General features: G+C 37.4%; 2 protein-coding genes across 2 annotated transcripts; one reads left to right on the top strand and one right to left on the bottom strand.

Moving 5' to 3' along the window:
- Nucleotides 1-1963: 1963 nt before the first annotated feature.
- Nucleotides 1964-4021, top strand: LOC130805723 (uncharacterized). The gene is made up of 3 exons (XM_057670509.1): nt 1964-3362; nt 3464-3494; nt 3655-4021. Exons 1-3 carry the CDS (start codon nt 1964-1966, stop codon nt 4019-4021), a joined length of 1797 nt encoding a protein of 598 aa, XP_057526492.1.
- Nucleotides 4022-6535: 2514 nt separating this feature from the next.
- On the bottom strand, nt 6536-7516 carry LOC130805722 (uncharacterized mitochondrial protein AtMg00810-like). Its single transcript, XM_057670508.1, has 3 exons — nt 7481-7516; nt 6960-7134; nt 6536-6915 (listed from the first exon to the last, which is right to left on the bottom strand). Exons 1-3 carry the CDS (start codon nt 7514-7516, stop codon nt 6536-6538), a joined length of 591 nt encoding a protein of 196 aa, XP_057526491.1.
- Between the last annotated feature and the right edge of the window lie 18759 nt (nt 7517-26275).

The raw sequence follows: 26275 nt of genomic DNA, 5'->3' as shown, positions 1-26275 counted from the left end.
GAATGAAAAATAAAAAAGAATTGATATCTCCAGTTACAGACAAAAAAAAACTTTTAATACAAAAATGATGGTCTAATGTCTACCCAAGATTAGCTCAAGGTCTAATAAAATCATTAAGCAATTTATACGCATCAGAAACAACCTTTCCGGATCAAAAATTTGTTTTCTCATAAACAAATTAGTACATACGGATCCAGGAAAGCCCGCGGTCCAGAGAAGAAAAAAAAAATTCAGTAATATGATAACTGTGAGACAAACTACACTAAAAATGGCCCATTCGTTAAAACTAGATGTGAAGTATAAGAAATCACAACTCCACCAGAACATTTAGACTAAAGAAAGGGGCATCATAAGAGAGAGCACTATACTGCAAGATTTCATCTTAACAATGAACTACCCTACAATTTACATTACCACTCCACAAGATAACATTTTCTATGAGTAAAAAAAACACTTTTTCTGTTCCATTTTCTGTTTGGGAAGAAGAAACATTACGATAAACTTCAGAGCAGTTCATTTGAACGACCTTTACTCTGCATTTGTCAGCTTTAACATATTATCTCACAGACTGTACATTTGGTCTGTTGGACAAGACAACAGAAAAATGTCTTGATTTCAGTAATACTTTAAGAACGAATGATAATGGAAAGTTAGTGTGATTTTGGTAAGAAAATCTTTTAACAAGTTTAATGGTCATGTTGGTTCTACTTCAATAGCTCATTTACTTAACGAAATTCATTTCAACGCATTACCATTTAGAAAGATAGTATTAGTTAGTAATGGAAAGTTGTAAACATGACATGTACCGTCAACTTTTAATATGGACATAGTTGGCTAAAAGGTGTGCATATGGTTTGTGAAAATATGCAAGAAGATTACATAACAATGGAGTAATGTAAGCAAAAGCCATAGAAAGAAAGAAGAACTTTTTATTACTGAAACAAAAAAAATATAAACCACTGTATAGAAGATGTAAATATATACAACGGAAAGAAAAAACAACAAAAAATGAGAAAGAAAAAGCTTAACAAACAATGTATGACGTCTCAAGAATGCTAAAGTACACACCTAACAAACTTTTTTACAAAAGGCCAAAATACTCTAACAAACAGTATTTCAAATAACATTAAGTAATATCATGTGAGGCTATTGAGGCACTGTGAGAGTTCATATGCTTAACATCCCCCTCAAACTTGGGAGGGTGTTAACCAAACCAAGTTTTTCCAACAGTGGAATAGCAGTAGAAGAAGGTAGAGTCTTGGTGAATAAATCAGCAAGCTGCTGAGCCGTGGGAACATAGGCAAGATGAAGAAGACCATCAAGGACTTTTTTGCGAGTAAAATGACAATCTATGGTGATATGTTTAGTACGATCATGCATAACCGGATTATGAGCTATTTGCAAGGGTGACTTGTTATCACAAAACAGTGTAACGGGCTGCAAATCAGAAACACCAAGATCATCAAGAAGGCGAACCATCCAAGTTATTTCAGAAGCAGCAGCTGCAAAGGCACGGTATTCGGCTTCGGATGAAGACTTAGGAACCGTAGGCTGCTTTTTGGAGCCCTAACTGATAAGAGAATTACCAAAAAGTAAGACGTAGCCAGTGACAGAACGTCGTATGTCAATACAAGCACCTGTAGAAATATCTCCTAAATATATTCTTGTATATTCTATAGGATTTTCTAGATGATTTTATTCTCCTAATTATGTACAATATCATAGAGATTATCTTATTTCCTTACTTAGTTTCCTAAGTTGATATATATATTGGAGGGCTGTTTACCCATTGATAAAAAAGACTGAAATTACCACAAACCGTCCGCTGTTATAATTCTCATGGTATCAGAGTCGAACGGTTCGAATCCGAGAAAACTCCGATAAACCGTTCATTACTCATCATCTACCCTTACCTGCAATGGCTGAATCAGTAAATGAAACAATATAAAACCAACTGTTTACCATGGAACAAATGGAACAAATGTTTCAAATGTTCCCGAAACTCAATAAACCAAACCCCACAGAAAACCTATCCACAATCCAATTCTCTGAAAAATTAAACTACAACAATTATACAAAATGGAGCAGATTAATGCAAATTGCTATCAACAGTCGAGGCAAATTGAACCATATAACCAATGAACCCTCCAAAATCACTGACCCAAACTACCCACAATGTGCCCCACATGATTCCATTGTTATCTCCTGGATTATCGAGAACATTGATGCAGAGATCGTCAATCAATTCATTGATTACAATACTGCTCGAGATTTGTGGCAAGAGATTGAAAATCTTTTAAACAGTGGGCATGATGAACTTCAAATCTATGATTTGAGTTCAATAGCCGCCACCTTAAGGCAAGAAATCAATACCATTGAAACGTACTTTGAAAAACTCAGTATGTTATGGAAGGAAATTGATGGACGTATGCCCAACTTCATGACTTGCCCTCAAGATATCACTGCTTTTAACAACTTTATACAAAGACAAAGGCTATATCAATTTCTTACCGGAATAAACGAGGACCTTGATAAAGAAAGAAGAGACTTACTCCACATGGATCCTCTCCCAACTGTAGAAGTAGCATATGCCACCATTAGACGGGAAATCTCACGCCGGAAAATTATGACCGGCGTGTCATCACCGGGAATAGATCCCTCAGAGTTTGGCTCAGGTCTAGCAGTGAAAAACAAAAATTTCCCTCGCAACCGTGAAACCGACGACTGGCAAAAACTCCGATGTAGTCACTGTGGAGGGTCACGACATACTAAGGAAGGTTGTTTCAAGCTAGTGGGATACCCCGATTGGTGGGATGACCTACAAAAGAGGAAGGCCGCCATCAAGGCACCGGCACACCGGACCGGCGGCAAGGCCAACCTTGCAAATACAGATCACCCCGGTGAGACCACATCATCATATTCAGGTATGGATTTTAAAAGGAGGGAGGAGGCAGCCATGACTGAACAGAGAACAAGCAAAAGGAAGGAGGAGAGAGAAACGGCAGTGAATCACACAGAAAAGGGAAAAGGAAGAGAAAGGGTCCCTTATAACCCTACTGACCCTCCCTTAAATACTAAGACATGCCCCCTTTCCCATATATTACCCGGCCCAGACCAAGAGACAAACCCTAATCTTACCCATATATTACCCGGCTCAATTCAAGACCTAATCCATAAATTTAGTCTCATGAGTCACAAATATTCCAAATGGATTTTTGACTGTGGTGCTACGGACACTATGACATTCGACCCACATGATTTATCTTCCGTTCATTCCACTCCTCGTACCCATGTTCAAACTGCAAATGGTACAACTATTTCAGTTCATCAAGCTGGGCCGGCTGATATTTCCTCGTCTCTTAGTATTAAAAATTGTTTATTAATTCTCAGTCTCTCTCATTAATTATTATCTGTCAGTCAGCTAACCACCGTATTATTTACTTCTGATGGTTGTCTTGTGCAGGATACTCGAACGGGGACGATTCTTGGGCATGGTACTGAACAAGGCGGACTGTACTATGTGGACGAAACGGTCAAAAAGGGTCATTCGCTACTTTTTCACGGGACTCCCATACAACAACTATGGACATGGCATCAACGTTTAGGTCACCCTTCACTAGGTTATTTAAAACGTCTTTTCCCGTCTTTTCATAGTTGTAATTTGTCTTTAGACTGTGAGACTTGTGTTCTAGGTAAAAGTCATAAACATTCATACTCTCCTGGCTTTACTAGAACTGATAGACCTTTTGAATTAGTTCATTCTGATGTATGGGGTCCTGCCCCTGAAAGTAATTCTCAAGGATATTCATACTTTGTTTTGTTTCTGGATGACTGTACTCGTGTGAGCTGGATTTATTTTCTTAAAAAAAAATCTGAAGTCTTTGATGTGTTTGTTAACTTTTACAACATGATACTTACCCAATTTCATACTCGCCTAAAAATTATTCGCTCAGATAATGGTGGGGAATATGATTCTCATAAAATGAAAAATTTTACCCTTGAACATGGCATGCTTCACTAAACTACTTGCCCTGACACCCCACAGCAAAATGGAGTGGCTGAAAGAAAAGGCCGAACCCTACTTAACATATCCCGTGCCCTTATGTTTGAGTCTCATGTGTCGGCTTCCTACTGGCGTGAGGCCATTTCCACTGCTAATTACCTCACCAATCGCCTACCCACTAAATCTCTACAATTTAAAACCCCTCTTGCTACCTTGGAAAGTTTTCATCCTATAGCCTCCTCCCACTCTCTTCCACCCCGTATCTTTGGATGTGTAGTTTATGTTCATCTCTCGAAACGGGATAGAACTAAGTTGGAACCTCGGGCGGCTATGTGTGTCTTTCTTAGGTATGGTGTTGGTCAAAAAGGTTATCGGTGCTTTGATCCTCTTCACAATAAGCTATACACCACTATGGATTGTGACTTTTTTGAACACTCCTATTTTTTTTTACCTAGCCTCGATCTCAGGGGGAGAGTACTAGTGAGGATCTAAGCTGGTTATTTATCCTTTGGCAAATGGTCGAGACCCAAAAGAGCAAGTAAATGACACCACTGTCACTATCACTGAAACTACAGTACTTCCACCTACTCATTCCATTGCTGTCCCCGAGTATCCCGCTGATTTAGAGGTAACCCCTAACTCTATTGATGTTAATAATGATGTGATGTCTAGTGATAATGTTTCCAGGAGATATGAGTTGCCCCCAAGGAATACACGAGGTATCCCGCCAAGGAGATATGATCCTGAATTTGAATCTTAAAGGTCTCGATACCCAATATATCAAGACAACCAAGATCATCTGTCTCAGACAGCGGTTGCCTTCAATGCTTCTCTTTACTCAGGCAATCTACCAAAAAATACTGATGATGCTCTTCGTGACCCAAAATGGAAGAAAGCTATGGAAGAAGAAATCTTAGCTCTTAAAAAAAATAAGACTTGGGAACGTTGCATGCTGCCAAAGGGGAAAAGAATAGTAGGATGCAAGTGGGTATTTTCAATAAAGTATCATGCAGATGGAACCATGGAAAGATACAATGCTCGGCTCGTTGCAAAGGAATACACTCAAACCTATAGAGTAGACTATTCTGAAACATTCTCTCCAGTTGCTAAAATTGATACTATCCAGGTTCTTTTCACCATTGCAGCTAACAAAGATTGGCCCCTATATCAGTTCGATGTAAAGAATGCCTTTTTACATGGGAAGATTGAGGAAGAAGTTTACATGCAAGCTCCTCCGGGCTTCCTACATGAGTATAATAAAAGGGAAGGATGCAGACTTCGGAAAGCTCTATATGGGTTAAAACAGTCTCCTAGAGCGTGGTTTGTGAGATTTACTGCTGCCATGAAGAAATTTGGGTACAAACATAGTAATTCTAACCATACTCTATTTCTCAAGAAGAGAAATGGTCTTATCACATGTCTTGTTATTTATGTTGATGACATGGTTATCACAGGGGATGATACGAAGGAGATCAATGATTTAAAGGGTCGCCTCTTCTTGGAATTTGAGATGAAAGACTTGAGAAACTTAAAGTACTTCCTTGGAATAGAAGTTCTCAGATCTAAAACAGGGATTTTCATCAAACAGAGAAAGTACATTCTTGATTTATTAGCTGAGGTGGAAATGATTGACCGCAAATCTGCAGAATCACCTATAATAGCAAATCATGGGCTTCAATTCATTAAGGGAGCTGAGATGACTGATCAAGATCAGTATCGAAGGTTGGTAGGAAAACTCATATATTTATCTCACACTAGACCAGACATTGCCTATGCAGTGAGTGTCATGAGTAGATTTATGCATCGACCTCAGATACAACACATGGAGGCTGTTATGAGGCTCTTGAGGTACTTAAAAGGGACTTGCAATAAGGGGATTCTCTTCAGAAGAAATCAACACTTAAACCTTGTAGCATATACTGATGCAGATTGGGCTGGTGACCGGGATGATCGAAGGTCAACATCAGGGTATTTTACTGTGGTTGAAGGGAACCTGGTCACTTGGAAAAGCAAGAAGCAAAAGGTGGTAGCTCTATCTAGTGCTGAAGCAGAATTTAGAGGAATTGCTAAAGGGATTACAAAAATTCTCTGGATTAGGAAGTTTCTGGAAGAGTTGAACTGTCAACAGCGAGAGGCAAGCAACTTATACTGTGACAATAAAGCTGCCATCAGCATATCCGAAAATCATGTTCAGCATGATCGTACAAAACACGTCGAGATAGATAGACATTTCATCAAAGAGAAGCTGGAGAAAAATATCAGTCTACCATTCATCAGATCAAAAGATCAATTAGCCGACATCCTCACTAAAGCTATTTCAGCAGAAGCCTTCAACACCATCCTATGCAAGTTAGGTGTTTGTGACCCTACAGCCTAACTTGAGGGGGATTGTAGAAATATCTCCTAAATATATTCTTGTATATTCTATAGGATTTTCTAGATGATTTTATTCTCCTAATTATATACAATATCATAGAGATTATCTTGTTTCCTTACTTAGTTTCCTAAGTTGATGTATATATGGAGGGTTGTTTACCCATTGATAAAGAAGACTGAAATTACCACAAACCTTCCGCTGCTATAATTCTCAGCACCCCAATCCGAGTCCAAGTAAGCATGAAGATGTAAAGTATTAGAGCCTTGTAATAAAACGTCGTGATGAAGAGTATGAGCAACATAAGTAATCGTGTGAAGGAGAGCAGAATAGTGGTCCTCAGTAGGATTCTGCATATATTGGCTAAGAGATTGCACCGCAAACGAAATATCAGGGCGAGGATGAGTAAGATAATTCAACTTACCCACCAAGCTACGATAATGTTGAGGATCAAGATAAAGAGGAGAATTACTTGCTTGCAACTTGAGATGAACGGGAAGAGGCGTAGCAACCTTTTTGCTTGGAACAATACCAGATTCTTTAAGAGTTTAGAAGAAAATTTGCGTTGAGACAAAACAACACCTTCAGGAGCATAACTGACTTCTACACCAAGAAAATAATGAAGAACACCAAGATCCTTGATACTAAAAATACGATGAAGATGGGCCTTAAGTTGCTTGATGGAAGCACTATCATCCCCAGTTAATATAATATCGTCAACGTAGACGGCAGCAATAGTAATAGAATTGGAGGTGCGCTTGATAAAAGGGGAATAGTCATTCTTGTTATCATTTAGAGTGTATAATGGTCATCGAAAATTATAATTAATTAAATAAAATAATTAATTTGAATAAATTAATTTGAGAATATCCCAAGGTTGCAAAGTTTATGTTTTGAGCAAAAAGTAGTGTTCACGGATCGTGAAATAACTTACAGCTCGCGAGAAAGGAAAGAAAGTTACTGTTTGTGGAAACAGTAGGTCGCGGCTCGCGACCTAAGTTGCGGCCCGCGAGTTGCGCACTATTTTGCGGGTTTTCCTTGCAAAGTTCATTCCTTTTTTAGTTTTAATATAACTATCAACGGTTAAATATGGTTATATTAACCAGATACATTGGGATGGATTGATTGAAAGACGACATTAGTTCGTGAATCAATCTTGTGTTTCATGAAGTGACATATTACTTCATGAATGGTTGTATGCTTTTTTATAAATATACAAGGCATGTGTAAGTTATTTCTTACATGAGATGTACATGGAATATACATGTAATTTCTGATTTTTCTTTTCTTCTCTAGTACTTTACATAGAGAACTTGCAATCCTTGATTGTAAATTTCCATTTCTTCTTCCACTTAAGTTTTCTCATGTCGTTTTAAGTTCCTTATGCTAGGAATTTAGTGTAATTCTCTGTATCTCATAACATATTTCCGGTTTATATTGCCAAGCACCATAGTAGGGAGGAAATGATGTTTTAGGAAAGAGCATCTCGCCAAAAATTAATATCAGGTCACATGCAAAATCTTCTTGTTACTATGTTCGATACATGGTGTTCCCAATGATAAAATTCACATTTGGTGTATGTACAGCAATGGTTTGAACTTGTCATATGTTTTTGTAACCTACTAAGTTTGTGTAACTTTAATTTATATGTTTGATTAATAATATTAAAGTCACATATACAACAGTTCTTGGATTGAAGGAAGCCCTGATGAGTTAACTCAATATGAAGACGAGAAAACCATTGGCGAGAGGCCTGTTTAAGATCATAAAGTGATTTCTTCAACTTCCAAACCAAATGAGGTGCAACTGTTAAACCATCAGGGGGTTTCATGTAAACCTCCTCATGAAGATCCCCGTGAAGAAACGCATTATTAACATCCAGTTGATATAAAGGCCAGTGACGATGAGATGCAAGAGCAATGATGGTACGGTCAGTGTTCATGCGAATGATGGGAGAAAAAGTTTCTTGATAATCAACACCATACTCTTGGCTATAACCTTTGGCGACAAGACGTGCTTTATAACGCTCCAAAGAACCATCAGCCTTGAGCTTAATCTTATAGACCCATTTGCAACCAATTGGTTTTTTACCATGAGGCAAAGATACGAGATCCCATGTATTGTTGGCTTGTAGAGCAGTTAGTTTTTTGTTCATGGCTTGGACCCACAGAGGATCTTGGGCGGCTGTTTTGTAATTGTGAGGTTCAATAAAAGATAGAATAGAAGAGGGAAGGGAGGTGGCAATATTGCAAATATATTGTTGAAGGTAAGAGGGTGGGTGATGTGGACGGTTGGTGCGTCTGGAGACAGTAGGAGATGCATGAGAAGTATTATGATGAGGAGAAGAAAGTGGAGTATTAGTAGGAGTTATTGTAGGAGGGGTAGTAGGTATAGATGTAGGGGGAAAAGGTGTAGGAAAAGGAGAAATAGGGATATTAGGTGGAGAGTTGGGCGTGGGAATAGGTGTAGGGTGATGAGATAAAGTAGAGGGAGGTGTAGGAGTAGCTTCTTCACGTGAAGAAACTAAATCAGAGGGTAAAGTAATGGGAATAGGAAGGTAGAAAGGTAAGGAGACAGTAGTACTAGTAGGATGTAAGTGATAAGGAAAAATAATTTCATGAAAAAGTTTATCTCTAGAAATAATAATGGACTTGGTTTTCATGTTGTAGACCTTATAAGCCTTTTGACCAAAGGGATATCCTAAGAAAATACATGGATCCGCTCGAGTCTCAAATTTCTTTCGCCCGTGTGATAAAGTGGAGATAAAACATAAACAACCATAGGCCTTAAGATGATCACTAGTAGGGGATTCACCATATAATTTTTCGTATGGAGAAATATTAGCCAAAGAACTAAGAGGCATTCGATTAATAAGATACGTTGCACATTAAACTGCGTCCGCCCAAAAATAAATGGGAAGATTAGAATGAAAAGAAAGAGCCCAAGCCGTCTCAATAAGATGTTTGTGCTTGCGTTCTACAACGCTATTTTGTTGAGGCCTTTGTGTACAACTTCGTTGATGGTGTATACCCTTAGTGAGGTATAATTGAAGCATAGGACCCTCGTAAAGTTCTTTTGCATTATCGGTATGGACTTGTTTAACATGGGCATTAAGTTGAGTTTCAATATATGAAAAAAGACCATTCAAGATAGGGACACATTGATCTTTAGTCTTAAGTAAATAGAGCCAAGTAGTCCTGGTAAAATCATCAACAACAGTAAGAAACATTTTACATCCAGTACGAGTAGCATTAGCATAAGGCCCCCATAAATCAACATGTAACAACTCAAATGCTGAAGTTGTCTTATCTGACTATGTGGAAAGGGCAACCGATGTTGACGTGCCATGGGACAACTTGTACAGATCAAAGATTCTTGAGTACATGAAAAAGTGAGATGAGGATACAGAAGCTTTAATCTATTAAAAGGGATATGCCCATGCCTAAGATGCAAAAGCTTTATTTCTTTAAGCATAGTAAAGCTACTAGTATGATTAAGAAGGCTATGTTTAAGTGTGATAGTGACTTGTCCTTTAGCAACTTTATTGAAAACTCCACATTGGTTAATGTCCTGTGTGCAATAGAGTCTATGCTTCAATCTATCAAGAGGTGAGTGCTCTTTTTTGGAAAGGTCCTGGAACCAACATTCAAATGGTGAGAATGTGAGAGTAATATTATTATCGGCTCATAATTTGTGTACTGATAACAGATTAAATCGGATATTAGGCACAAACAACACATCCTTGGGAATTAATCTGTCATTGAACCGGATATCACCAATCTTGGTTATTTTAAGAGTGCTACCATCAGGAATAGTAACTTCATGCAAATTACTATCAACTTCTTAGACATTAGTAAACATATTGATAGTGTTGCACATGTGGTCTGTAGCACCACTATCAATAATCCAGGTATTTGAAATTGCCTTTAAAACAAGATAGAGTACCTGCTAGATTACTAGATGAAACAAGATTAGAATCATCCTCATTGTTGTTGTCTTTGTGTTCTGTGGCTACAACTGTATTCTTGTTGAGTAAGGCCATTAACTTGCTCAATTATTCTGAAGTCAAACCTGTACCTCTAATTGTTGTGCCAGAATCAGTAGGTTCTCCATGAACATTTGCAGCAAACTTCTTGCCTTCAGAATCTGGATAACCGTGTATCTTGAAACATCTTTGGATCGAGTGACCTCAAATTTTACAGTGGTCACAAAAATAATTGTTGTTTCTTTTAGTAACTTCATTCTACCTCTTGTAGTTATAATTAGTTTCATTGTTTCTGTTTTGCTCATAATGCTTCCTCTTATCTGCAAGAAATGCAATATTCCCAGTATTGTAACCGCCACTTTACAAATATTTGTGTGCCTCTCTTCTTGAACAAGGATACTATAAGCAGCCTGTATAGTAGGAAGTTCACTCATCATAAGAATGTTAGTTTTTGCTTGATGAAATTGATCATCAAGTCTCATCAAAAAATGAATAAGTCTCTGATCTTGTTACTCTTCAAGAATTTCTTAGTAAGACTACATGAGCAGCCATTACAAGTGCAAGCAGGTATAGGATCTAAATGGTTGATTTCGTCCCACAGAGACTTCACACGAGTGAAGTAATCAGCTACTGTCGTGCTTGAAGATTGTGTGACATTTGTAAGCTCTTCTTGCAAACTGTACAATTATGCAGAAGATGACTTACCAAACCTTTCTTCTAAATCATGCCAAATTTCATGTGCATTATTATAGTACATAACACTCTTAGTAATGACTATATCAAGTGAAGCAATAATCCATCCGATGACCATGTTATTGCACCTCTCCCAAGATTTTGAATCAGTAGAAGTAGATGAAGGTTTAGGTACTGATCCATCAACAAAACATAATTTGTTTTTTGCAATGAGACCTATTATCATGGATCTCTACCAATATGCATAACCTAAGCCATCAAAAGGATTTTAAACAAGTTTGATGCCAGCATGATCTGAAGGATGGAGGTAGAAGATACTTACTGGATTTTGGGTTGGATCGACCTCTGAATTCATCATATTTGGATTCAAAACAGAAATTGAGAAGAATTGATGAAAAATAGGTAAAGAAATGAAAGAATAGTTGTTAAATTAGGCTGGACTTATTGTGAATGCCAGCATATTAATGGGGGACACAAGTGCACACACTTCATAAGCCAAGGAGATATATATCATCCCAAAACCATATGGCAATGGGAAGAAGGTCTCTAATAGCTTATAAAGCGTGCACACTATTTTCAATTTATCGATGTGGGATAACTCATCCCAACACCCCCCCTCACATGCGAACCCCGTCAAGTTCGCATGTGGGAGTAATCAATTAGGGTAGGAACGCCATTCTTTTCGAACCTACCATTTTTAAATTATTGATCGAACCATCGGCTCTGATACCATGTTAAATTAGGCTGGACTTATTGTGAATGTCAGCATATTAATGGGGGACACAAGTGCACACACTTCATAAGCCAAGGAGATATATACCATCCCAAAACCATATGGCAATGGGAAGAAGGTCTCTAATAGCTTATAAAGCGTGCACACTATTTTCAATTTATCGATGTGGGATAACTCATCCCAACAATAGTAAAATCAAAGATTAATTTGAGAGAGATCGAATGTTTGGCTCTAATACCATGTGAAAATATGCAAGAAGATTACATAACAATGGAGTAATGTAAGCAAACAGCCATAGAAAGAAAGAAGAACTTTTTATTACTAAAAATAATATAGACCACTGTACAAAAGATGTAAATATATACAAGGGAAAGAAAGAAGAAAAAAAATGAGAAAGAAAAAGCTTAACAAACAATGTATGACGTGTCAAGCATGCTAAAGTACACACCTAACAAACTTTTTTACAAAAGGCCAAGTATTACAAATAGAATTAAGTAATATCATGTGAGGGTATTGAGGAACTATGAGAGTCCATATGCTTAACATGGTTAGTTGCCATTACCAGGAAATATTCACTACACACTTGGCAGCAAGGAAAGAAATATCAAGGTTATAACCACTTAATTTCATGTCATTTGTGTGGTTCTCATAGATCTTCCTGTTATTACTTATCATCATTTTTAAGGGCCCAATGTGTCTACTAACTACTTGACATTGATAAAGCGGCTAAACTCCTTTTGCGTTTACAGTTGTAGAAACGGTTATAGATAACAAGAAGGAATGAATTGTTGTTTAATAAGTTTAAACGTTTTTGCGGAATTAAAACTTAAACTTGATGAGCAAATTTAGAAAGAGACAACACAATTTTTACGTGGAAACCTTCTAGGCCTAAATAGAAGGAAAAACACGACCCCCGGGGATTTCAAATTCTCTACTATATTTTAGGCAATTCGTTACAATTACACAAAACAAACAAAAATAGGCCAACTTCTCTTTCTCTTACTTCACACGAAGCTCTCTTCTCCCTTAGACTTCCCTAAGTCTAGTTACAACAATTCACTCAAAAACCCTTTTACAAACGCCAAAACCTAAGGATAAAATTAATGAGTTGCACAAGAAATATTATTATGTTAATTGGCAATTTTTAAGCAAAGAATATTTCTTGTTATTTTTTCAATACTTACGCACACTTACTAACCGGTTAAAACAATTCCGTTTTATATAGGAAGTTCACGTAGCTTTGTAAAGAAAATAACTACCCTCTTCATCCTTAATCCTAAAATTAAGGAAGAGTAAGTGGAACTTATTTTGCAACTAACATAGCTACGGTTTTATTTTCTAAATAAGGCAAGTTAGTATTTCTTAATTAAAACCCAATAGTTCAAGCCTATTAAAGTGGAGAGAAATTAGGAGAAGTTTTCTCCACCTTTTTAAGAAATGTGGCAGTTATTAAAAGTAGTTATAAAATCCTATGCCAACTAGCTTATCAAATTAATGATGCAAAAAATTAATCTCACCCATACATCAACTAAGATAATTAGAAAGATACTTTCTACAGAATTTTCAATTGACGTTGATTCTTCCAGACTTGAGTCTTGGGAACTAGACACTGTCTTCACTCATCAACAAGTATCGTCAAATTATCAACTGAGGAACAGTAGACCTCCTGTCCACATTTAACATCCTACAGCGATCTTCCTTATCAAACTTCTTTGGATATTTTTGACACGTACAAAGTTCATAGACCAAGTCTTACGTACTATCAACGATTTTTATCAAGACCGGATATCGACCTGCACACGATCTCTAATATACAATTGTTTATCTTAAGTGTAGTTATCATCAAAACCTAAAAGGGTCAACAACAGTTAATCAATGGGAATGAAGGAAAAGGGATTTTTTTTTTTTCTTTTACAATTTACAGCTGAAAATTTTTCTTTTAAAATGATCAATTGAACAACCCCATCAAACTTATCACTTTGTTAGACTAAGGCCATAAGTGTTATGATGACGTTAGAGGATCCAATATGTAAAGCAACAACTTAGTAATTAGCAAAAAGTAAGTCCTCCTTATATAAAATTAACAACAGATTTAATTAACATTTGACTAGTGCCCATGAGAACATTAAAACCAGACATACTCATCAACCCTGCAGGACATTCATAAGACACCATTCACACGGATTTCAAAACAGTCTAATGACATAGAATATGTTCTATAAAAAGCCAGTCATTTCCCCTACAGCCCTCATATAAAAAAAAATCAATTCTTTCTCCAATTCCTTACGCTGCCACGTCATTCTTATTTTATGGAGCATGCCATTTCTTATCAATAAAAGCATGTAATTGACGAATTGCAAAAAGCACTCCTGTTCGCTAAGGACAGTTGCTGCAGATCATCTTCATCATACTCGCAAACAGACCAGACTAGCCAGAAATTACTAAGCAGTAACTTCTAGGGAGTTAAAGGAGAAGGAAATCTTTATAGGTGTTGTAAAATGTTACTTTAACGTATTAAATAAAAAATAAAATAAATTTACTAAGTTTGTAGTAGAAAAACAAATTAAATATGACAATCAAGAACTATACTTATGTACACCATCGAGAACTCCAAGATACCGATCTTCAAACCCGAACAAAGTAATAACAAGATTTTGTATTGAACTTGATGTTAATTCTAAGCGAAATTTTTAATCCTAAACATCATTTCCTCTCTACTACGGTGCTTGAAAATATAAACCTGAGATACAAAGAATTACATGAAATTCCTAGCACAAGGAATTTAGAACGATGTAAGAGAACTTTAAATGGAAGAAGAAATGGAAATTACAATCGAGGATTGTACGTTTTCTATGTAAAGTACTAGAGAAGAAAAGAAATTCAGAAATTGCATGTAGTGAATAACCACACAAGCCTTCTATATTTATAGATGAGCTTAAACCATTTCACGAAGTAACATGTTACTTTATTAAACACAACATCGATTCATGAACCAGTGTCGTCTTTCAATCAATCCATCCCTATATATCTGGTTAATATAACCATATTTAACCGTTGGTAGTTATGCTATAACTAACAAAAATGATAAACTAACTTTGCAAAAAAAAAACCAGCGAAAAACTGCGACACTACGTGACCTGCTGCTTCCACAAAACATTAGTTTTTCTTCATATGCTCGCGATCCGCGGATACTACATTTGCTCAAAATAGAAACTTTCTAATGACCATTATACGCTCTAAATGACAACAATCCTCCCCATTTAGAGTGTATAATCCTTTTCCTCTTTCGCCATCCGTAATCTCCAACCCATTTCATGCAATGTTCTTACGAATTGAATTGACAGCTAGTACCACGTATCTTTACAATCGATCATATCCCCTAATGTCCTTACGGATTGAATTAAGCAAATATATCCAACCAATTGAAGGAGTAGTACACATGAAATAATCCATTAAACTCACATCTGTGACACGCTAAAGGCCATGTGTCCACATCTATTCATAAGTCCATTAAAATCATAAGTATGCCCCTTGATTTTGTTGACGCGGCCAAACCCAGAACTTCTATAGGTAGCTTCTCATGGTTACCATGTTTTCGTGAATAAAGCACTCAATCTAGAGATCTTCAAAACTCTAGAAACTGAAGAGTTCGAGAGACTACTCTACTACCTTGTTATTGAACATCACAAACAAAGCAACTAAAGGGTCTCAAAGTTGCTTTCCAACATCTGATGAACGATCAATCCAAATTGAGTTCAAGACTAGATGTTTCTTTTAGCGTTGAATTGGGTTTCGCTCATGGTGTTAAAGATGGGCATAAACCAATTCTTTGAGCCGAAAACTCAATGGAAATCCTACTCAATGGCTTAGTAAATTGATCCACCAAATTGAGTTTAGTATTCACATAGTCAACAGAATGACCCTTCCCTTTATAAGATCATGCACTAGACTGTGTCTATGTGCAATATGCCTTGACTTGCCATTGTATGTTTGACTATCTCATACATGAGATTTCTTAACCATTCTGCTTCCTTGCTTGCAGATACTAAAGCAATAAACTCAAAACACATCGTAGAGTCTGCAACACATGTTTGTTTCTTAGAAGCCCATGAGATGGCACCTCCCCCAAACATAAACACCCATCCACTTCTAGAAGAATTATCCTCTTTATTGGATGCCCAAGTTGCATCAGAATATCCTTCCAAAACTGGAGGATCTCCACGATAATACAAACCATAATCCTTGGTTCCCTTTAAGTACCTATTTGCATGGGATACCTAAATTATAGCCCTACCATTATTATCCTACATTATAGCCTAAATTATTGTAAATGATTGATTGTATAAATATGGTATATGATGTAATAAGAAAGGTAAGGAATTATATTCTTACATGGTATCAGTGTTTTTCCTTCTTCACGCTTTCGCATTCTTCTTCCTCTAATCATCTTCTTCCATTGCTGTATCATTGTATCAGTGTTTGTAACAGCAATTACTGTATCCGTGAACCATGAGCGCATCAAAATCCTCACACTCCTTCCACCCGGCTCTTGCCGTTTCAAACATCAAGACCCATGTTCCGATCACACTTGAAATGGAGAACATTCAATATGCGAATTGGGCTGAATTATTTAAAGTTCATTGTCGGTCTCATCGCGTTCTTCACCATATTATCAAACCCAAAAACCCAGACGGGACAGATAAAGAACCCGATGATGACCACGATATGTGGGATACCCTTGATGCTGCTGTAGTTCAGTGGATTTATTCCACAATCTCCACGGACCTGCTCAACACCGTCATTGAAGCAGATGTATCGGCAATGACGTTATGGAACCGGCTTCGTGATTTGTTTCAAGACAATGAAAATTCCCGGGCCGTAGCTTTGGATCATGAATTTAACAACACCTATTTGCGGGATTTTCCATCAGTCTCCGCGTATTGCCAGCATCTCAAAACGCTGGCTGATCAACTCAAAAATGTGGGAGCCCCGGTATCGAACAACCGTTTGGTGTTACGAATGGTAGCCGGTCTCACCTCCGCGTATCAAGGAGTTGCTTCTGTCATTCGCCACAAGAAAGTTTTACCCCCGTTTTATGAGGTTCGATCGATGTTGGCATTGGAAGAGGCTAGCATGAAGGGAGTGACGGCTGGGGGTGATGAAGCTATGGTGGCCGCTGCTAAGGACACCAATGACTCCTCTGATTATGGTGCTCAACGTCCTGATTATGATGGCCATATCAAATTACCCAGAAACCGAAACAATAAAAGCCGCAACAATGGTCACGGTGGACGTATCAACAGTGGTGGTTATGGGCCCAGATCTGGTGGACGTGGTAACCGTGGTTACGGTGGTGGTAACGGTGGCTCGAGGGGTGGTCACGCTGGCGGACATGGATCACAACACCAGTGGCAGCAATGGTGGTCTTTGATGCAACGTTTCCCATGGGCTATGCCTCCTTGCCCATACCCAACTCAACCTTGGGGAAGACAACATGGGCTAGGACAATCTGGAATATTAGGCCCAAAACCTCAGCAACAGCAGGCCCATGTAGCAGATTCACAGTGGACTCCAACTGCTATTGAGTCCGCCATGCACACCATGACTCTTTCTCCACCTGATTCTAACTGGTATATGGACACTGGGGCGACGTCTCATATGACATCCACACAAGGTAATCTCTCGTCTTATTTTAATATGAGCAAAAATAATGGCATTACTGTTGGTAGTGGTCAATCAATTCCAATTCGTGGTTATGGTCATACTTATTTATCTTCGCCCAACCCACCTTTATCTCTCCACAATGTCTTACATGCTCCAAATCTAATCAAAAATTTAGTGTCGGTGAAGAAATTTACTACTGATAATAATGTGTCTGTGGTGTTTGATCCTTTTGGCTTTTCTGTGCTTGATTTACAGACCGGGAGGCGGCTAATGAGATGTGATAGTACGAGTGACCTCTACCCCATTACTTCCACCAGTCAAAATTCAGTCTCTTCTCAAACTGCTTGTCTCGCATCGACTCTTTGGCATAACCGTTTGGGTCACCCAGGAGCCTCTATTTTACAAACTCTTCGGCATAATAAATTTATTGAATGTACTAGTACCTCTAGGTCTAATACGTGTCAATCTTGTATTCTTGGAAAGCACATTAAGTTGCCTTTTGTTTCATCTACTTCTACTACTTTTATGCCTTTTGATGTTATTCATAGTGACCTTTGGACATCTCCTATCTTGAGTTCATCGGGACACCGATATTATGTACTGTTTTTGGATGATTATTCAAAATATCTATGGACTTTTCCCATTGCTAATAAATCACAAGTGTTTTCAATTTTCTCATCACTAAAAACTCAAATTCATACCCAATTTGAACGACATATTAAATCCATACAATGTGATAATGGGCGGGAGTTTGACAATACTTCCTTTAAGCTATTTTGTGAGTCTAACGGCATTTCATTTCGCCTATCATGTCCTCATACTTCATCCCAAAATGGAAAAGCCGAAAGGAAAATTAGATCAATAAATAATATCATGCGAACTCTCCTTATTCATGCTTCCATGCCCCCATCTTTTTGGCATCATGCTCTACATATGGCAACATACCTTCTAAATATTCTTCCAAGTAAATTATTAGCCAATGAGTCTCCTCTAAAAATCCTCTACCAACGAGATCCTTCATATTCTCACATTCGCACTTTCGGTTGCTTGTGTTATCCTCTTTATCCGTCTACTACAATAAACAAATTACAAGCCCGATCTACTCCGTGTGTTTTTTTGGGGTATCCACCTAATCATCGTGGTTATAAGTGTTTTGATTTTTCTAAAAATAAGATAATTGTATGTCGACATGTTCAATTTGATGAACACGTTTTTCCATTTGCTAAAATAAATACACACCGACAATACAATTATAATTTCTTGGATGAGGGTATGTCACCATATATGCTTCATGAACTCCAAACGCATGCCTCCCAGCAGTGTCCAGCACAGAATGTCATCCCAACATGTGCGGCCCAATATACCACGGCCCAATCTCCATTGCTCCCTTCTCCCAACTCTCTGCCTCCTTTACACCCATTCCCTACAGCAACTCAGGCCCACAATCCACCTAGCCCACATACTGATTCTTTAGACACATCAAATCCCACACCACAGCCCACGTCCATTAGGGTACAACGTCCCATAACAAGAAGTCAACATGGTATTTATAAGCCCAATCCTAAATACAGCATCAATCAAGCTCATCATACCACGGTTACAAGATCACCTATCCCACGTAACCCTTTGGATGCCCTTCGTGACCCGAATTGGAAATTGGCTATGCTAGATGAATTTAATGCTCTTATTAAAAATGAGACATGGGAATTAGTACCGCGTCCACCCGATGTAAATATTATTCGTTCTATGTGGATTTTTACTCATAAAGAAAAGTCTGACGGTTCTTTTGAGAGGCATAAAGCCCGCCTTGTAGGTAATGGTAAAACTCAACAGGTTGGTATCGATTGTGGAGAAACTTTTAGTCCGGTGGTCAAACCAGCAACGATCCGCACTGTTCTCAGTCTTGCTTTGTCGAAAACATGGCAAATTCATCAACTGGACGTCAAAAATGCCTTCTTACATAGGGACCTAAAGGAGACAGTCTATATGCATCAACTAATGGGGTTTCGTGACAAGGTGTATCCCGATTATGTCTGTTTACTGAAGAAATCTCTGTACGGCCTTAAGCAAGCACCTCGTGCATGGTACAAAAGATTTGCTGATTTTGTGTCTGCTATTGGGTTCACTAACAGTAAATCAGATAATTCCTTGTTTGTTTATCGGAAAGGATCTGATATGGCCTACTTATTATTGTATGTTGATGACATTATATTGACAGCTTCATCTGATGATCTCCGTCGATCTATAATGGATCAACTAGGTGCTGAGTTTGCAATGAAGGATTTGGGTTTCTTGAATTATTTTCTAGGCATTCGTGTAACTAAACACAAAGGCGGGTTGTTTCTATCACAGCGCAAATATGCTAAGGAAATAATTGAACGTGCGGGTATGGGTTCGTGTAAGCCGAGTACGACTCCAGTCGACACTAAGTCGAAGGTGAGTGCTACAATGGGGGGTGCATTTGCGGATCCTACAATGTATCGCCGTCTTGCTGGTGCCCTACAATATCTCACTTTTACTAGACCGGATATCTCGTATGCAGTTCAACAAATTTGCCTACACATGCATAGCCCACGAGACGTACATATACATGCTCTCAAACGTATCATACGGTATATTCAAGGTACTCTCCATCTTGGCTTACACCTTTATCCTTCCTCGATTACAAATATTGTCTCTTATACTGATGCGGATTGGGGAGGGTGTCCTGATACAAGACGATCCACATCGGGATACTGTGTTTATTTGGGTGACAATCTGATCTCGTGGTCGTCCAAACGTCAACCTACCTTATCACGATCCAGTGCCGAGGCCGAGTACAGAGGGGTGGCTAATGTTGTTTCAGAAACTTGTTGGATTCGGAATCTGCTCCTTGAACTACATTGTCCTGTTCCACGAGCTACTATGGTGTATTGCGACAATATAAGTGCCATCTATCTTTCTGGGAATCCCGTTCAACACCAACGCACAAAACACATTGAAATGGATATTCACTTTGTCAGAGAAAAAGTTGCACGAGGAGAAGTACGAGTTCGACATGTGCCTTCGCGTTATCAGATTGCAGATATTTTTACTAAAGGGTTGCCTCTTATTTTATTTGCGGACTTCAGGAACAGTCTCAATGTTCGTGATCCTCCCGTTTCGACTGCGGGGGTGTGATAGACCATGAAATAATTGTAAATATATTGTATTAGCTAAATATAGCATGGGATACCTAAATTATAGCCCTACCATTATTATCCTACATTATAGCCTAAATTATTGTAAATGATTGATTGTATAAATATGGTATATGATGTAATAAGAAAGGTAAGGAATTATATTCTTACACTTACATCTTTCCATGTTTGTGGTAATTTATCAATAATACTAGAAAAAACAAAGAGTTCATCCATATTTATGTCATGTCTTTTAAGATTATCATACATCCTTTGTATTTCATGAAATTGTTCTATAATTGGGCGATTGTCATCAAACTTAAAACTTATTGAAATTACTTACGAGAAACTTTTTGCTTGAAGCATCTTCGGCCATGTATTTAGTTTCAAGTAAGAACCACATTTCTTGAGCGGATTCAAGATTTTGGTAGACAACGAAGAGAGTGTCATTCATACCATTGAGGATGTGCCCCCTGCAGATGAAGTCGTCATTATCCCATTTACTTCTAGCACAGATATCCTCCGAAGTCTCATCTTCCTTTTCACTAGGCCTAGGTGTACTTATCACATAAACAACTTTTAAAGAATTTAAGAGAAAAAGCATTTTCTTTTGACATCTCCTAAACTCATTGCCTACAAACTTGTCAAGTTTGACAAAGTTGGTAGTCAATTCCTTAAGACTTGCCATTTTGTAATTCAAAGAAAATGATGTTTTAGATTGTTATAAAATGTTACTATAATTTATTAAATAAATAATAAAATAAAGTTACAAGTTGGTAGTAGAAAACAACTTACATATGAAAATAAAGAACTATGCTTATGTACACCACCAAGAACTCTAAGATACCGATCTTCAAACCTGAACAAAGTAACAAGAAGATTTTGTATTGAACTTGATATTAATTCTAAGCGAGATGCTCTATTCTAAAACATCATTTCCCCCCTACTACCATGCTTGGAAATATAAACCGGAAATATGTTCTGAGATACAAAGAATTACACTAAATTCCTACCACAAGGAATTTAAAACGATGTAAGAGAAACATAAATGGAAGAAGAAACGGAAAATTGCAATCGACGATTGCAAGTTCTCTATGTAAAGTACAAGAGAAGAAAAGAAATTCGGAAATTGCATGTAGTGAATAACCACACAAGCCTTCTATATTTATAGTAAGCTTACACCATTTCACGAAGTAATATGTTACTTCATGAAACACAACATTGATTCACGAACCAATGTCGTCTTTCAGTAAATTCATCCCAATATGTCTGGTTAAAATAACCATATTTAACCGTTGGTAGTTATATTATAACTAATAAAACGGATAAATTAACTTCGCAAAGAAAAACCTGCGAAAAACTGCGACACTCGCGGGCAGCAAGTTAGGTCGCGAGCCGCAACCTGCTGCTTTCACAAAACAGTAGTTTTTCTTCATATTTTCGCGATACGCGAGTTATTTTTGCAATCCGCGAATACTACTTTTGCTTAAAACAGAAACTTTGCAACCTTGGGATATTTTTCAATTAATTTATTTAAATTAATTATTTGATTTAAATAATTATAATTTATACGCTCTAAATGACAACAATAGGCTTATATATATGTACGTAACTATGACTAGATAGATGTAATAAAGATTTTTTTGATAATCAAAAAGATATTTTCTTTTATTAAGATTCTTTTATGAGACGGTCTCACCGTGAGACATGCCTCATACTTAGGTTATAAATAGCCCAAGATGATGTAGTTCATGTACTCATAATGCTTCAAGCATCATATCAAGTTATCAACCAAGAACCATACTAAATTCATGTAAAATGTTATTCTTCTTGTCAAGAATCAAAAAAAGTAAAATGGTTCATTAAGTTATGTGGTTTTCTTATTTATGTAAGGTGCTAAGGTTGCAGAAAAAATTTTCAATCAACGGTTATTGAAAACAAACTCTTCGATATTACAATGGTAAGCCACTTGGCATTAGGGTAATGGCACGCTAATATTGTAAATTATTCCCTCAAATTTGCAATCCCATAAAGGGCTTTCATTTAGTACATTAACTCACATTAATGTCAATTATTCCCTCATATAAATTGAAAGACAAAATCAACCACAATCATTCATTACAGATAGTCAAGGATCTTATGTAAGAAAACAGATCAAAACATTAGAAACTAACTAGTTGATACTGAATCACCTAAGATAACAATCTAGCTACTTAAACAGATTTCCTCTGCTAGGTAGTTTGTCAGATACATGCTAAGATATGCACTTGGGGACAAAGTAATTGTCTATTAACTAAAAGCAAGTTTCAATTTAGAAAAAAATCTTCCCAACATATTCAAAATAGATTCATGAGAAGCACAACCAGTTTGTAGCTTCTATGGAATAGAAGTGACATATTTTCCTTTTAGCCTTTTGCATTGAAAAGTTTATCGTGAGCTTAATAAACTATAGCAGCTAACTTATGGAAAAGCAAACTGAAGTACAGGACTTGCATGGAAGGAGATACCAGCCTACCTAAGCTGTAGCCCAAAGAGATTCCACTAACACTAAACTAAAGAAAATAAAAAACATTCTGCACCAATTCTCCTCTTCAACAAGCCAACAACATTTCGCTCATCCAACCGATTCCATCTTTTGGAATTAAGGCCTTGGTATTATTGTATACACCATTTCATCTATAAAACAAAGTTTAAAGAAACTAATACCAAATTTTCAATTGTCAAAATCTAGAAAACTAGATTCAACATGTAATTAAACTTTTGGGGTAGTTTTTTTATTACTCATCAGAAAGTAGAGGGATCCAATCCTCATTGCAAAGTGCACCCTCTTCCCCAAGGTTTCAAATAACCAAAACAATGACAAATTTGATTGTGCATTCATGTGTGACTTTCGGGATGGAATCCTATGAGTGTGTTAATAGGTGTATTAAAGTTGATGATTTTATGTGCGTTTTGATTGATGATAAAGTTTAAGTATGGTTTAATTATATTAGATTACTTGTGTGTTGATAAGTACTTAAACAAATAATTTATGATGGGTTAATGAATAGAGTTAATGAGGAGTTCGGAAAATCAAGAATCAAGTGTTGCACGAGGTGCCTTGAACGAGCACCTAGAGAAGGAATATTGCCTTGTTCAAGCATGCAAAACAATAGCTAACAAAATCTACCAGATGCGGAGTGCTCGAACGAGCACCGTGTGGCTTGAACGAGCATGTTGCAGCCTGAAGTCAGTAGGTTCAGCAGCTAAGCCTCTCGAATGAGCAGCATCAAGCTCGAACGAGTGGTTGGTCAGGGGGCATAGGATGCTTCTTTTTGTTCAATTCTCATACCTTGGAGCTGTTACAAATCATTAATTCATAGCATTTAGTCTGAATGTTAATTAAGTGTAATTTAGCTCTATAAATAGTGAGCTCATTTGCTTATCTAAAAACATCAAACACAACCCCAAGCCTAAACACATAGCCTTTGTATTCTCTTACATCATTTGTAGAACTTCATTGTAAGCGTTGTATTTCTCAATTGTGATAATATAAACAAGTCATTACACACCACGGAGGACGTATCCATCATTGGATGAACTTCCTTAAATCTTTGTGCCCTTTTTGCAATTTTATTTTTCTATCAAACGTTTGTTAATTCAATGAAATCGTTATTATTCATCAAATTACTTCGTATCATTTTAATCTAAGCTCCGTTTTCAATTGAAATCAGAGCCAATTCGTTATTACGGTGATTAAGAAGTAGTTGTTGGTGAAACATGTCCACAATAAAGCTTGACATAGAGAATTTTGATAGGAGTGTGAACTTTAGCTTATGGCAAGTCAAAATGAAAGCCATTTTTGATTCCAAAATGGTGTGCTAAAGGCCATTGATAGTGTAGACAAAATGCCGGAAATAATGACCGCGACAAGATGGGAAGAGATTGACACAAAGACACTATCGGCAATCTAATTATGTCTTTCAAGTGAAGTGCTAATAGAGGTTTAAAGAAACCACAACCAAGGGGATATGGGAGAAATTAAAATCACTCTAGATGGCCAAGAGTGTCACATATAGGCTACTTTTAAAGATTAGACTCTACAATCTACGCTTGGAGGAACCTAAACCTTTAAAACCATACTTAGACGAGTTATATTCCATTGTTATGGATTTGCAAAACATAGATTTCAAGCTTGATGATGAAGACTTGGCTATTTACCTTTTATGTTCTTTACCTCCATCTTACAAGAATTTTAGAGAAAATCTACTTTATGGTAGAGAAAACTTGAGTAGTGACGATGTGAAAAATTCCTTGACTCAAAGGGATCTCATTGATAAACAATTGTCACAAAAATCACAGGGTGGCTCGGGTGATGGATTATTTGTGAGAGGGATGACTTTTGAGAAAGGTTCCACTAGTGGGGGTGGAAACAAGGGTAAAGGGAGGTCCACAGGGGCCTAACAAAAAATAAGACTTGCAACTATTATAAGCTTAAAGGCCACATCAAGAAGGATTGTTGAAAATGGAAAAAGAAAAATGCTAGTGATGATGGGGCTAGGGACGCAACTAGTAAAGTCAATGCTAATTACGTGAATGATAGTGATGATGGTGGTGTTTCAGTTGCCACAAATGGATACAAAGATAGTGATGAATGGATTCTTGACTTGGGGTGCACATTCCACATGACTCCCAACAAAACTTTGTTCCAAACATATGAAAGTGTTGATGGGGGAAATGTGACCATGGGAAACAATACTACTTGTAAGGTAGTTAGAGTTGGGAGTGTGAAAATGAGAATGTTTGATGGAATGGTGAGAACCTTGACGGATGTGAAATATCATCCGGGGTTGAAAAAGAATCTCATATCTTTGGGTACTCTTGATAAGATCGGGTGTAGGATCACTTCTGAAGGTGGAGTTATGAAGATTGCTAGAGGGTCACTTGTGGTATGAAGGGGAAGATGAATGGGGGTTTGTACACTCTTGAAGGTTCAACTATCTCCGGCTCGGGGAACGTTTCCACAAACACAATGTTCAATCTTAAAACAAAGCTTTAGCACTTGAGACTCGGTCACATGGGAAAAAGAGGTATGTATGAACTTTCTAAACAAGGTTTATTTGATGGTAAAAAGTTCGGGAACTTTGGGTTTTGCGAACAATGTGTTTATGGGAAACACAAGAGGGTTAGTCTAAAACCCGCCATACACAACACTAAGGAAATCCTTGACTATATTCATTCCGATTTGTGGGGGCCTTCAAGAAAGCCCCATCTTAGTGGTTGTAATTACTTGTTAACTTCCATAGATGACTTCTCAAGAAAAGTTTGGTGTTACTTCATTAAACATATAAATGAGTATTTGATGCTTTCTTGAAATGGAAGAAAATGATTGAGAAAAAGACTGGTAGGAGCATCAAGACCATTAGAACCGATAATGGTCTTGAATTTGTTAATAATAAATTTCTTCAATATTATGTTAATGAAGGTATTGTGAGATATAGAACTTGTGCAAGGCTCGGTGTATGCTAAACCAAGCCAAATTGGGGAAGCAATTTTGGGCCGAAGCAGTTGCTACGGCATGCTACTTGATCAATCGCTCACCTCATACCGCCTTGAAATTCAAATCACCACAAGAAGTGTGGTACAACATTCCGGTAAATTATTCTAGTCTTAGAGTCATTGGTTG

Source organism: Amaranthus tricolor, chromosome 2 (assembly GCF_026212465.1).
Source record: "Amaranthus tricolor cultivar Red isolate AtriRed21 chromosome 2, ASM2621246v1, whole genome shotgun sequence".
In the NCBI taxonomy this organism is placed as follows: domain Eukaryota; kingdom Viridiplantae; phylum Streptophyta; class Magnoliopsida; order Caryophyllales; family Amaranthaceae; genus Amaranthus; species Amaranthus tricolor.
Note: the sequence above shows the minus strand (reverse complement) of the source record. Positions and strands in the feature narration are given on the sequence as shown.

Bases quoted from the DNA above. Each gene is read 5' to 3' on its own strand.
- LOC130805723 (XM_057670509.1), top strand. From the start codon at position 1,964: ATGGAACAAATGGAACAAATGTTTCAAATGTTCCCGAAACTCAATAAA. The intron at 3,363-3,463 runs GTATTAAAAATT...TGTCTTGTGCAG, and splicing joins TGATATTTCCTCGTCTCTTA to GATACTCGAACGGGGACGAT. The intron at 3,495-3,654 runs GTACTGAACAAG...GTCTTTTCATAG, and splicing joins GGGGACGATTCTTGGGCATG to TTGTAATTTGTCTTTAGACT.
- LOC130805722 (XM_057670508.1), bottom strand. From the start codon at position 7,516: ATGTCGTCTTTCAATCAATCCATCCCAATGTATCTG. The intron at 7,135-7,480 runs GTTAATATAACC...CCTTTTATCAAG, and splicing joins AATCCATCCCAATGTATCTG to CGCACCTCCAATTCTATTAC. The intron at 6,916-6,959 runs GTGTTGTTTTGT...AAACTCTTAAAG, and splicing joins AGTCAGTTATGCTCCTGAAG to AATCTGGTATTGTTCCAAGC.